We start from the raw sequence: 14,883 nt of genomic DNA on the forward strand, positions 1-14,883 counted from the left end.
AGTCACTGCTTTGTTTCATAAACATAAACTTCTCCAAACAGTAGTTCTTGAGTTGGAGGAGTTAGGGACATACACAACTTCCCAGTTTTCTCCTTTAAACTGGCCTGGGATCACTCTTTTCACTAGAGCTATTTCCCGTTAAACACTTAGGGATCACCCTCTCAGTCCTAGAGCTATTTTCCTTTACAACTGGTTGTGAATCCTCCCTGATCCTAAACCAAAGTGTGTTCCTCTCACTACAGAGACGAATCCTCTACAGACAGCTTGCAGCTCATTCAGCTGTCTCCAACCCTGTTCATTTTCTATCTGCCATCCATAAAATTCCATTTGAACTCTAGGTCAATTAAGGGGTCCCATGACCAGGACAACTCCTCAGAATGCAGCTGTTTGTCACAATGGTGTTCAAGATTTAGTGCTACAGAACGTTTGGTCAGACTGGATATCTAAAAGGGTGAGGCAGGTGCCTTTCGCCTGTAACCCACATAGAAGGCCGGGCCACTTTGAATAAATAAAATGGTGCTGGGTAGAGCTGGTATCAGGTTTCTCCTTTGGTTTTATGAGGAAAAGAGTCAATGGCAGCCTCCAATTGAAAATAGAAAAAACAGTGATGTGATGTTATTTTGGTTGGATTTAAAAGGTATTGCATGCCTTTTGTTTTTGGATTTTGCTTGGACAACATGGCTATCTGCTTTGTCTGTTCTGGAAACAACTCAATTTATCTACTAAAGAGTGTGATTCTTCAGCTGGAAGGAAATTACCAAGGGAAAGAATGCTTACAGAACCCAGGTTCTGTAATACTATCCAATTTGGCTTCCCCTGAAACATGAATGCATCATTTAAAAGTAACCCCCAGTATTGTTAACATGACTACCTAACTTTCCTCAGCCTTTTAAGAGATCTGTGTCTTCCTTTTGGTGTTCAGGGAGGTATTTAATCAACTACTTATTATATTTTCAACTGGAAACTGCCTTTGTTTTCTTCCTAGAAGGCCAAAGTTGCAATCCCACCCAGCCCCATTTTATCTCTTCAAGCCTTGCAAAATGCACACAAAAGGCCTTAAGACCCATGGTCTGAAACACCTTTTTTCTTCCCGTCTCTTTTGTTTAACATCCTAGCCTAATGAAGAATTCTGGACAGCATGAAAGCTTTAATATAACCGTATGTTATTTTGACTGGTCTTACTAAAGGTGTTACATGGCTTTGGTTCTGGAATTTTGCTTTAGGCCAATTTGGCTTACTCCAAAAAAAAACTTAAGCCACACATACTCTCAGCCTAACCTACCTCACAGGGTTATTGTGAGGATAAAATAAAGAAGAGGAGAAAGTTGCAATCTGCTCTGGGTCCCCACTGGGGAGAAACATGGGGTATAAATGAAGTAATAATTAAAAGGAATGCAGCCCATGGAACTGTCTTGATATGCTTTTTCATATAGCTGTAATAGGTTGCTTTGACAATGAAATTTTGTAGTACAATTCTTTGTTCTACAAAATTTGAACCATTTTAGGGATAGAGTAGTGTGATGGAGGTTAGGTTCCGCTTCTCCCTAAGAGCAACCAATGGAAGCTGATGGAATGTCAGTGAGAGGGATAGTTGAAAACAGCCATTACTTCAATTGAGAGAGGGTCAGACTAGCCAAGCAAAGCACGGGGCAGAAGAACAGCTTGTACTGAAGAATGTCAGATGCCTAAATAGGGAAATAGTTCAATTGAAAAGAAACTTTGTTCACTCCAATGTTATGTTCAAAACATAAATAAAAGCCAACTCCTTCCTGGTTTAACCCTGTAGGCAGGATGCACATGGTCTCAGGGAAAGATGCACACACACAAGTTGAGATCTTGGCCTATAAATAAATATATATTAGGATATGAGTAAATAGTGGCAGAGTGTGAAAGAAGCAGTGATTGAGCCCCAATCCCCAACAGCTTTGTGCAGTGCGTAAGGGGACTAGGCTACCCTGTCTGAAGGTGTGTCTGTGGGGACCTTGGGTATGAAAGGGTTAGGGCTCTTTACATATTTTAAAAGAGGCAAGATGGGTGGGGAATTTGATCCATCTGTAACCCTGAACCTGTGGGACACCGGTTGTGGGAGGTGGCAGAGACTCCGAATGAGTAAAAAAGAGCATCACGGGTGTGTTACAAACCTTTAAAAAAAAACAAATACAGTTTTCTTTATTTTTCCAGGCATTACTCCTTTTTGCATGTTATCTCCCTTTCTCCTCATCACATTTCTAAATTCCTCCTATCTCTCCCCTATATGACATATGGCAGCAAAATTTAATGGGTCACAACTGTCATTTTAGAAGCTGAGAAGTTCTCCTTTACACTGAGGCTCATTACACAGCTAGCAGATCACAGGCAAGAATTACAAGTGTAGCTTCCTGAAACTTCAAGCCTCAAGGCACCAACTGTCAGTATTTCATAGGTCACAATAACAGTTAACTTCATTTTGATGCTCCCAAAATTTCAAAACTGGAGGCATTCTCCTCTAGTGCTAGCATTAAATTCATTCATTGTTCTTTATCCGCTATTGACAGTGACACGCTTACTGTGCATTTATCTATCATGCCTCTCCTCCAAAGGGCTCTAGATGACATTCATGGAAACTTCCCATTATATCCTTACCACACCCCATGAAGAAAGAAAGATGGAGAGATAAGCAACTTGCTTAAGGCTGCCTAGGGAGGTCCCCAGTGGAGCAGGGATTTGAATCAGCACTTTTTACCAGAGGATAGCAAATCACCAAGTGTACTTGCAGACTTGGACCACTGATGACAGTTCATTTAAAGAAATATATAAAAGGTAAACTTGGACCAGTAAGTGCTACTAATGGCTAAAGTCCAATAAAGGTACACTGAATAGGATCTGAATGCAGTCTCGTCACTTCAGAAAGCTTCTGGTAAAAAGGTGTCTTTCTGGTTAGTGAAATAATCAGAATTTTTAAGCCAAGGAAGCAACCTAAAAAAATTAAGTGAAAGACCAGAGAAAGCAGTTAGGAAGCAACAGCTCTTGTAAGTGATACCAGAGCTGGACTGCCGCCTATTTAAAGGTAAACTATAGGGAAACAATGTGATTGAAATAATGCTTACTTATAACTTCGCCCACCTGGAGGAACAGTTCTCATATTGAATGTGTTTGGCATTTTGTGCATGGTTTGTTAAACAGTGCAATTCAAACCAGGAGAAATAACAAAGAAAATGAGGGTGCGGGAGTACATAGTGGGGTTTTTTTGAGAAAGGCACACAACTTTCCATCAGGTCTAAACCAGAAAAAGACCAGTTGTCTCAATACATGCGCAAAACTTTGAGAAATGGGTAGTATGTTCAACCTTCATTCCCTGTGCCCACTGTTTTATAGATTGAAGGAGACCACATTAATTCCAACCAGAACCTACAAACTTTAGTGTATTTTCCACAAACAAAAACCATGTTTCTTAGATGGTTGATTTCATTAACATTCAGGAATAGAGCCAGCTTTTGTATGCCCAGCAGCACTTTAATAATGATAAAACAGAAGAAATGCTTGACACCTTATGAACGCTGAACACTGGAATAAGTATCACTGATTAATGTCATTTTGGTCCAGTAAGCAATTAATGTGTGCCTCAAGTAGAATAGGCCAACACAACAGAGCTGTGTTCTGCAGTCTCCAGCTACTAGACAACTTCTCAACGCTTGCACTCTAGCTAGGCAGAAAAGAAAGCCTTGTGTTTCAAGCCTTGGTGACCCTTACCTCTCTGAAAGTCAGTCCTTTCAGATTTTAAGTATAATTCTGTTCATAAAGAACACATTTTGCAAGTACAAACAAGCTCCTGTAAGATGATGAATTCTTTCTCCAGTCTCAGTATCTTGATATTAGTATCTTGGCAAACTATTTAGAGGGAATATCAGTTCTGCATGCCTGTGATAACATGGAATTGTCTTCAACTGTATGGTACAAATATTTGGCACCCTTATCATTTTGCACTGAGAAGAATCATATCATTCAGTCAAGGGAATACAGGGTTATATTATCTTGGGTTGATCATGAACTATATACCTCTTAGCAGGAAATTAAAGTCACCGCTATCTTAAGATTTTATACTTGCTGGTACAAAGTGTAAAAGTGCTGTTGATGCCTTTTCAGAGGACGTAACCTGAGCCTTTAACATAAATCACCGAGAAATCTGGAAGTGATTCATTGTTATGTTTCAGCACATGCAGACATTTTGCTTTAGCTCCTTCAGAAATGCCCATATAGCTGTAGGACACAATGTCTGTTCTACTTTTCCCACATTACATTCTAGCCTCTTGTCCATATACAAGCAGCTGATTCATATTTAAGTACTTGAAACTGTAGCCATATTTTTACCATTACATTTGTCTAGACAAGCGTCCTCACATCAGCTCCTAAAAGGGTAAGTTGGTAGGACTGCACCATGTCATCTCTTACAGAAAAAAAGCTGCATATAGAGTAAGAACAAACAAGTAATGGTAAATGTTAGTTGTACACGAGGAGGAGTATCTTTTGCTAGAGAATTCTACTACAGATTTTGCATGAGAGGAAGATATTTTAACTCACCCTTCATATAAAAAGATTACTTGTACATATGAAACAAAGCATGTCAAACCTTAGCCTAATCTTTTCTGACATGTGCAAGATCTCTTCTTACATGAAGGAGATTTATTTAGTTCCTACCCACCCACCCATTCAACCTGAAGTGGTACAGTGTCGCAAACGGTAACTCTCAGAGGAATGTTATGTTGAACAGTCCATCAATAGTTAGAAAGACAGTATCTAAACTAGAATTCTGATCCTGACAAACCGCTGGATGGGAAAGCATCAGCAGATCTTCTGTAAGCTCTACGGAGAAAGACAGGTGGAATTATAGTTGTAAACATGCAGGAAAAATAAGTGAAACTGGGGAAAGGGGCGGGGGAGTGAAGGGAATCAGTCTCGTGATTTTGTCTCCAACGAGCCCAAAGTTGGATTAGTTTTTCAGTTTCCTGGATTTCTTCATACCCATTACAAACCAGAAGAAAAGACACCTAAAAGTCTATTGTTAAATGGATGTGATCATAATCTCCATGGAAAGGCCAGCTTTAGAACCCACATGGACTATGTTTGGGAGTGATAGTTGGTCAGGCAAAAAAGATCAACAGACCTCACCCCACCCAGCTTGTCAAGTTCCCCATTAAAAACAAGAAAAATGAACAGATTAAGATCTTCAACAACATAGCTGAAACCATTTCAGTCTGACAGAGATGCTTTTCACCTCTAAATTCTTCCTGAAATCCATACATCTGCATTTTTATTTTCATAAATCTAAATTACTCCCACACTGCATGGTCTACATGAATAATGATTCCTTTGGTATTTAAGGAACAGGATACAAAGAACAGAATGCCTCAGCAGTAAGCTAACAACATGGCATAGATTCCTTGCCAAGAAACCAAGTACACATTAAATTTCCCAGATTCTTACAAATTTAGAGTAATCTTTTGGCAGTTTATGGCAATGAGTTAGATTAGCAGAATCAATGGTAAAGCAGATTACAGCTATATTCCCTTTAACATGTTTCAGTTAACAATTCTATGTTCACATTTGCAGTCACAACAAACCCAGAGGTTTCTTGCATGTACCTGACTTCCAGTGTGTATACAGACCCTGCACCTGCAAAGATTTCAGCAGAATTCACTATGGCAATGAAGCTGTTCCACATATTCATTTCCCAGTGTCAGGAGGTCTACGGGCTATTCACTATGCTTCAAGAATACCATTTCCACTTAGCATTTTCTGTTTCACAGTGGGAAATGATAAAAGCATAAGTAGATAAGAGGCGCTCTTCTCAATCAGACTAATTGTCCCACTAGTGCAGTATATTTCACACAGTGGCCTCCAGTTGTCGTGGAGGGCCAAGCAGGGCACAGAGGCACTCCCAATGCTGCCTCCTACTCAGATGTTTAACTGCCTCCCTTGTCAGTCACAACTCACTTCTGTCTCTGCCCCTTCTCCTGATATATATAGTGGGAGCTCTGCCCCTCTCCATTAAGCCTGACCATGGCTAGAAACCACTGATGGAGCTTTCTAGCTAATGCCCCATCGAGCCATCTATGCCAGTGACCCATCCGCTGGCAGTGAGTTGTACAATTTATTTACTTGTTGAGTAAAGCAGTACTTCCATCAATTTAATTGAGGGCCCTCAAGTTCTAATATTCCAGAGTAAGGAGAAATACTTCTCCATTCGCTTTCTCCAGCCTTGCAACATTTTATAAACCTCTATTATACCATATTCTTCTAAACTGAAAAGCCCAAGACTCTTTAGCCTTTCTCAGTCTGCCCTTTTCACTGTTGCTGCATACAGAGTCGACATTTTAATCAAGCTATATACTACATTCCCAAGATCTTCCCTTTTTACTCACTTGCTAGTTCAGTCCCTATAAACAGAATCATAGAGTTGGAAGGGCCCACCAGGGTCATCATATGTAGTTGATGACCTACATGTAGTTGATATGTAGTTGAGATTCTACATATTTAGTTAAGATTCTTTACTGAAATGTGCAGCACAGACACTTAGTTACAATGAACTTTTTGCCAGGTTGCTGCCCACTCCTGCCACCAAGAGTCACTCCTGGAGTTCTCCACAATTTGTTTTAGTTTTCACAGTCCTGAGTAATTTGATATAATCTGTAAAGTTGGCTACTATAGTGTTCACCCTCAATTCCAGATTATTTATGGACAAATTAAATATTTCTAAGTCCCCAATACCAATCCTCACAGGATGCCACTGCTCACTCCTCTCTACTGTGAGATTTCCCGGTACTAATACTCTCTGCTTTCTGTTGTCTAAGTGTGTGGCCCTCAGAAGGCAGGGCAACATCACAGGAGGTAAGAGGGACATAATGGGAGCAATGACACAGGTGCAATGCCAGTGTAGTTTATTCAGTTTTGCTGCTTTTTACCCTGAGCTGGGCATGGTTCCAGTAATCCACCCAGCCCCATTTTAGAGTTCTCAAGTTATGCCCCCAACAGGGTCCACAGCAGACCACCCCCTCCTTTCCTTTCCTTCTCTCCCCCACCAAGCTGGCCTTCCTTTCCCTCGCTGCCTCTCCTCTTCCCAATCTGGCAGCCTGTGGTTCTTGTCAGTCACAACTCACTTCTGTCTCTGCCCCTTCTCCTGATATATATAGTGGGAGCTCTGCCCCTCTCCATTAAGCCTGACAATGCTTCTTGCTTCTCAAGTATCCCTCTCCCTCACCAGTTGAGGCTGTGTGGGACCAGAGAGCTGTGAGCATCCGGCTGTGCCCAGAGCCCAGTGGGAGTTGGAGCGAACAAGGAAATCCCTGCCCCTGGTGGCAACAAGACCATTCACAGTGCCACTGCCTGCTTTGCTGGCAGGAGCTGGAGCCCCAGCCCAATGTCTCCACAGGGGTTCCCCTTGTGGGGTTGCATTGCACTGTTCATCTAGGTGTGGGCCTCAGCTGTGGCGGCCTCCTTCCAAGGCTCTTCTCCAAGCAGAGGCACCACCAGGCAAGTAGGGATGCTTGGTTCCAGATGTCACAGCCCGGCCACCAATTGCGCTGTCCCACATGGAATAACCTGTGTGCCTCACTAACATTAACTGCTAAAGTGCTGATATGTTGGCCAGACCATATGATTGAACACATTGCTTGTAATCTTTTTGAACTGTCCCTATATTTTCTTGACCCTATGTGAAGCCAGGTGTCCTCTAATGCTCTTTTGCAATTACTGAGATGTCTGAAATGGCTACAGACTTTGCTGTTCTTTGTAGTCTGAAAGCCTAGAAAAAAATGGGGAGGGGCAGTGGCTCAGTGGTAGAGCATCTGCTTGGCATGCAGAAGGTCCTGGGTTCAATCCCCGTCATCTCCAGTTAAAGGGACTAGGCAAGTAGGTAATGTGAAAGACCTCTGCCTCAGATCCTGGAGAGCCTCTGCGCGTCGGAATAGACAATACTGACTTTGATGGACGCCCCCAAAATCTCCCGCCGGTGGCGAAGAGGGACCTGGCAACCCTACACAGCATGTGTACAGCTTCATGTGTTCAAATGGAAGGTATTGGTTTTAGAAATAAAATTTAAATACTCAGAACAAAATTATCTTTATTTTTTTCACCAGTAAGATATAGTTATCGTAGACAAAGTTTTTCATTAACAAATGCCTTATTGGTTGCCAATTAATACATTTTTCTATTCTTAACACGTTCTATTCTTAACACGTTGATGTTCATTTCGTTCCTCAACATTCTGTAAATTGCTCTCTTCCATGCAATTCCCCACAAAATAAAGCAGCATACATGCATTTCAAAACTGGAAAACAACCCAGTGTCTGCCTTCCCTGCAATGGCTTCAATTATATACACACACAGTAAAACTGTTTTTGAACACTGCAGGGCTAAGAAGGTGAAGCAGTGAATTGGAACATCAGTTCTCGTAAAATTTCCTTTAGCTAATATTACTGGTCAGAGAAGAGATAAGCCATTTACCAAAAGCAATCACCTGAGTACATCCAGCACGCAGTTGGACTATCATTAACAGAAAATACTGAAATGGCAGGAATATGATAAAGAAGTTAATCTTCAAACAGCATCATGTAAGGGAATCCAGCTGTGCTTGTATAGTTTCCAACTACAACAAAAGAAATTATGCAAGATATTCAGAAACATGTACACAGAATAGGAACAATAATCACCAAGATGATGCATAATAAATCTATCCACAGAGCAACAACAGTGCAGTCCTGTGAACACTTTCTTGGGAAGTAAGTCCCACTGAACAGATCTGCTAAGGACTGCTCTATACAAAAATCCCGTCCTTCTGAATGTGTTTTTCCATTAAATTCATCAGAGTCAAATTTTAAAGAAACTGTTCTCTGCAGACTTTAAGATATGTATATAGCTGATCGGCTGCAATTTCCCAGTATATAATACCAAGGTAAAAAAATATTTATTCTGACTAGGTGAGCTCCCTGTTTGCATAAACATGATTTATTTAAAATATTTCTAAAACACATTTCTGCCTTACAATCACTGTCCTTTGGTTTCTTTTGCTATTTAAGAAAAAGTACATTAAGCATTGCCTTTTCAAAATCATTTTAAGAGCAAAACTAAAACCTGTATCTAGTTAGTACTTTATAGGAGACATAATTCAGAAAGGCAGTGCTTTAGGGGATGAAACTATTACATGTTTACAAGGAAAGTTCACAGCAAGAACGACTAGCACCAAAGGATTTGTAATAAAGACTTAATAAAGACAAAAGAAAGGTTATCAAAATGTTAGAAAGTCTGTAAAAATACCAATACAGACCTTTTTATAGAACTCAAACAATTCTTGATGATTGAATTCCACAAACACTTTCTCCATATTCTGTGAAAGAAAAAAAACCAATAAGTTAGATTACGTTATGTAAGGTTATTTGCAATTTCTCTTCATATGTCAAGACTGTTATTGGTACAACACCCTTTAAAGTTTTGATTTTAGTTGTATGAACATACAACAGCAGTAAGATCCCCATGAACTGCTCTAGAACACATTGTCCATGGTACGTTGTCATCTGGAAGTTATTCTCCAAGTTATAAGAACACAGATGCTAGAAAGAAAATGATTTCATTGTCTTTTTTCAAAGGCACATATAAAACACAAGATTATATTTCAACTTTCCTCAGCAGTCCTTTAGAGAACTAGTAAATACCATTTAATGAGACACTGGAGGCATTGTATGTGACTGAATTTCACATAGCCATTAAAGTTGTACACCGGTACAGAACTAATACCTCATATTAATCTAACAGTCAAGGGCTTACTATGTTGAGTTTGCTACAGTCATTTACACAAGCATTCAGCCAATGTTAACAATTAACACAACACCTTCAAAGCAGTGCTTAAACAATTTAAAAAAATAACAATTAAGGCACAGGAGGTAAAACAGATGGCAGGTAATAGACTTCTATGTGAATAAACTTATGTTCTGCCATGCACTATTGTATATATTTTCCATATTTATACCCTACCTGTCTTCAAAATACCTGAAGTCCCTCATGGACTCCTTGCCTAACCAGCAGACCTCCTAACCCCTCTCTCACCAAAATGCAACAACCCCCATCTTTGTCAAATTTGGTTGGATTACTCATCAGAAGTTCCTTAGATTGGGATTTATTCCAAAGGGCCATGATTCAATCCCTGAACTTTACATATTTTGTATAAAAAGATAACCTCCCAGCTCTGGTAACTTGGGCCATCGATCACATTAAGAGTGGGAAGGCATTAAGTGTCATATTTACAAATTAAATAAACTTGTGTGTTTGTTAACCTTGGCCCCTGTGTTCTTATCCACCCATATAGTCTATGGCAAACTCTATAGGATCCAGGGGGAAAGGGTCCTGACTGGTGTCTGCTATGTTCTCTGTTTTCAGGAATCAGTGATCCTGTGTAGAGATATATAAAAATAAAAAAGCATCCACTTGGTTTCACACTATTAAAGTTAAGGGTAGACCTTTTAATAGACAAGAAGGGTGTGGGTTATGGGGTGGCTGAGAACCTTGCATCCAGCAGGATTCATTTTAGGGTGGCTAAACATAACAAGTGAAAGGCTTGGATTAGGGGTTGGGCCAGTAACTCCAGAAACGTTGACTGCGGTGAATTATGTGGTGGTCATTTAACCAGTGTGCCATCTATGATGGATCGTTTCGAGTTCTGCCTTCCAGGAGCCTCAGCCAATGTCATCAATAGAGGAAGGGCAATCAGAGAAGGCAGTCATCAAGGGGGATACTGCAAGAGCAGATCAGAGAACAAGAAAGAGATTTTATGGGGTAATGAAATGTTCAGGGTAAGTACCTCCGCCCCCACCTCAGGGACCACAAGCCCCGTTAAAGGCACACACCAGTAAGCCTTGACATCAGGGAAGTCATCTGTCAGGTCACAGGAGTCAGCCAGCTTGAAGGAACCCAGCTGTCTCATAGTGGCATGCTCAGCAGCAGATGCCAACCCATCCAAGTCCCTGTCAAAGACAACCCCGGTTGTAGGAGCCAAAGGAGCTCTGGCAAAAGGGCAGGGAGAGAAAGCAGCACGGACCTTCTTAAAGGTGGTTGGGTGGGGCAGCCAAACCTTATGGAGACTCTTGGGGTCGCTATAAATTTTAAGTGGCTCTGAAGAGAGGAAAATCAACCCCACCGAGTTCTTCTCCCGCTCCTAAACATAGCAGTGGTTGACCCGTGGTGGTTATGATATAGCCAGATATTCCTTGAGGGAGGCCAGTGGTGGATTAGGATCCCAGTTATTAGGGGATGGTGGAGGTATGGTGGTGGGAGCAGGTGGATTAAGGGAAGGAGTCGGAGATATGGATATGCTCGGACTCCTTCCAAACTGTGGCCCAACTCGAGAAACGACGGTAGGGGGGCTAGGAATAACCCAATCTCCAACACTGTTGTGCAACGTCAGGTCCATTAGCAATAAGACTGTCACCCTGCAAAGTTATTTTACTGCACAGGGGGTGGACCCATTGTGCGTGACCAAGACCTGGGTGCGAGACTACAGATCATGGTAGTGATGGGCTAGTTTCTGCACACTGTTTGATGTTTCACCTATTACTTTCAAAAGAAAAATGTATGGGGTAGGGTTGTTGTTGTTGTTGTTTTTACAAAATTCTTACCATGATACTTCTGAAACAAATAAAAGTGTAGCTTGCCCCCACTATGGAGTTTAACCTATGAAAACCCATATTCTAATAAATATTTCTGCTGTGAAAGATGAATACTGTTATCCTTTGGGGCTTAATACATCTGAAGTTCATAACCATACAGGAATAAAGAATGCATATGTTTATTTAATTGTTTTATTTACATTATTTATAGTCCGTCTTTCTCACTAGGATTTAAGGTGGATTACACAGAGCGAGTTCATACAGTTAACAGGATGGGACACTCAATAAACAATCAAATAGGATTTGGGTTGTAGAACCAACCAGAAATCCAAAAAAAAAAAAAAAAAAAAAAAAAAACCAAGAACTGAAGCAAAGCATAAGTGTTACCATAATACATTACATTATGCAAGATTACATAGTAGGATCCAACTTACAGCGAACTATATACAGTAAAGTAGACCACAGTTGCCAAATTTGTCCAAGTAACTGTGAAGCATTTTATACAGTGCTACCCTACTGCCTTCATAGAAACACTCACTTGAATAATTCCATTTTGTATAGTTGGTGGAAAGCCAGGAAAGTGGGAGCCTTTCTGACCTCTTCAGGCAGACCATTCTACAAGCCGGGGGCCACAACAGAGAAGGCATGTGTACAGGCAGTTGTTGATTCTGCCCATTTGCAAGCTACTGACTGTAGAAGGCCCTGTTCAGATGAGCGAAGCTGTCATGGTGAAGCATAGAGGGAGACAGACTCGCAGACATGAGGGTCAAAGGCCATGAAGGTCTTTGTATGTGACAGCCAATACTTTAAATTGAGCCCAGTAACTAATGGGCAGCCAGTGGAATGTCTGCTGTATGGCAGTAATATGCATCTTCCATCTAGCTCCTGATAATAGCCAAGATGTGACATTCTGCAACAGTGGGAGTTCCCAAACTGATTTTGAGGAGAGACCAATATACAGTGCATTTCACTAGCCTAGATTCGATGTCACTTCGGCATGGATCCAGGTGGCCAGATCAGCTGTATCAAGGTAAGGGGCCATGTTTCGAGCCAGGCTAAGTTAGTAGAAAGCCTTTTTTGCAACTGCATTAACTTGATTCTCCAGCAATAATGTTGGGTCCAGTGTAACCCTAAGGCTTTTAATGGAGTCAGATGAAGAGTCAATTGAAAGTAAAAGTAGGGAGCATAATGTCCTTCAAGACCTCTGCCTTCCCAACCAGCATTACTTCTGTCTTTCCAGTATTTAGTTTCAATTAGTTCATTTTTAGCCATTTAACCACAGCAGCCAGACAGCCATTTAGGACCTCTACCACGTCACCAGGAGATTTGGATAAGGATACACATAGCTGTGTATCATCTGCATATTGATGAAAGCCAACGCAGAGTGTTAAGCTGCAGTACTGCAGTCAAAAGCACTGCTCATGACCTGAGTTCGATCCCAACGGAAGTCGGTTTCAGGTACCCGGCTCAAGGTTGACTCAGCCTTCCATCCTTCCGAGGTTGGTGAAATGAGTACCCAGCTTGCTGGGGGTAAAGGGAAGACGACTGGGGAAGGCACTGGCAAACCACCCCGCAAACAAAGTCTGCCTTGGAAACGTCAGGATGTGACGTCACCCCATGGGTCAGGAATGACCCGGTGCTTGCACAGGGGACCTTTACCTTTTTAACCCCTAAAACTAAAACTACCTAAGGGCTTTACGTAAAGATTGAAGAGCATGGGGGACAGGACTGCGCCCTGTGGTACACCGCAGGATATACCCCACACTTGTCTCCAATGGCAATTCTTTGGGTCTGGCCCATGAGGAATGATTTGAACCAGTCCAAAGTACAACCCTTGATGCCTACTTCTGCCTCCAGGAATCTCTCTGATTATGATAAGTATAACCTTGTAAATCAACATTTATAATAATAATAATGGGTTGTAAAGTCCATTCAATGGCTAAGCCTAACCAAAAAGATTAAATAAGATGCGCACACACACACACACAGTTCTGCTTCACTGGTTATATCAGGAACAGATACATCTTTGATTCAAGAAAGGAAAGGAAAGCAAGAGGTTACAAGAATCAGATTCTACCACTGGCCCAACTATTTTGGAGAGCTGGGGTCTGGCACACTGAACCCCCAAGATGAGCAAACACACTGTCCAATATACACCATTTAAAGAGGATATTAACAGCCATAAAATCAGTGGGGCCAGAATGTCTACCTCAAAGCTTCCTTCTCTTTTCTGCAGAAAAGCCCTCTTTCTAGCAATTTAGGGAAACTTACAAAGAACCAGTAATTTGTATGAGAGACTCGACTTTACTCTGATGGAAGGAACAAAGCAATTCTGGGAACAGGATAGCGAATAAAAAACAGAAGTACTGGAAAGGCGGCTATTTCTGCCATGATTCCCGCTGATCCTCTCTATAAAAAACATAATATGCTAAAAGGGAAGCAAAAGAGTTTTTAAAGCATTCTGTCAGCTCTTAAATGGAGAGAAAGTCATCAAGTGGCTGGGAAGAAAGAAAAAGAACCCACTTTTGAAATAAAGTCTGAGTGTCTCTGCACCTCAGAGTATCACCTGCAGTTTGAACGAAAGCTAACATTCCATTATGAACAGTAAACAAAAACACATATTAGAAAATATTACTGGAAGTTTACTCTTCACGCTAAATAAATATACTTGTCCAATTTGCTTAACCATCCGTCGAAATTTGGCACTGCTTAGGGCACTGCTCTTAAATTGCCAGAAACCGGGCAGTTTCATTCACACCAAGTTAAAGAAAAGCTTCTGTGTATTTCTGAGGATACCTATTACGAAATTACAAACATGTTAGTGAAAAAACAACACGGAATTATCATGACAAAGTATTGCTGAGCCATTTGATAAATACCTCCTTAATATAAATTCTGCTATTTTAAAGTTTATATATGTAGACAGAACGCGAGAAAGAGTATTTACAGTATTTATTTCTGTCACTTTTGTACAAAGTACAAAGAGAGTTTAATACGGTCCAAGACCAGCATAAAAACATACCAGATATACATACGGTACATAACATAACACATATAAAAGTGCATCAAGTGTGAGTCCCTATAACATCTTACAATCTCTCACTCATAAAAGCCGTTAAGCGCTTAATTAAAAAATATTAGATGTTTGGAATTAGTATAAATATAAAATCTCCATATCCTCTTCTGAGAGCATGTTAGAAAGACTAAAAGCTTTGGATCGCCCTGGGAGGTCTGATAATACAGAAAGAATGGC

General features: G+C 40.9%; 1 protein-coding gene across 1 annotated transcript in view; it reads right to left on the reverse strand.

Moving 5' to 3' along the window:
- Positions 1-8,398: 8,398 nt before the first annotated feature.
- COMMD10 (COMM domain containing 10) overlaps positions 8,399-14,883 on the reverse strand; it is a 68,111-nt gene continuing 61,626 nt past the window's right edge. The window contains exons 6-7 of the mRNA XM_056848556.1: positions 9,299-9,358; positions 8,399-8,620 (exon numbers count right to left, since the gene is read on the reverse strand). Of these exons, the coding sequence (XP_056704534.1) occupies positions 8,582-8,620; positions 9,299-9,358 (99 nt within the window). The 3' untranslated portion in view covers positions 8,399-8,581. The remainder of the gene's footprint in view (positions 8,621-9,298; positions 9,359-14,883) is intronic.

The sequence above is a fragment of the Euleptes europaea genome, chromosome 4 (genome assembly GCF_029931775.1).
Source record: "Euleptes europaea isolate rEulEur1 chromosome 4, rEulEur1.hap1, whole genome shotgun sequence".
NCBI lineage: Eukaryota > Metazoa > Chordata > Lepidosauria > Squamata > Sphaerodactylidae > Euleptes > Euleptes europaea.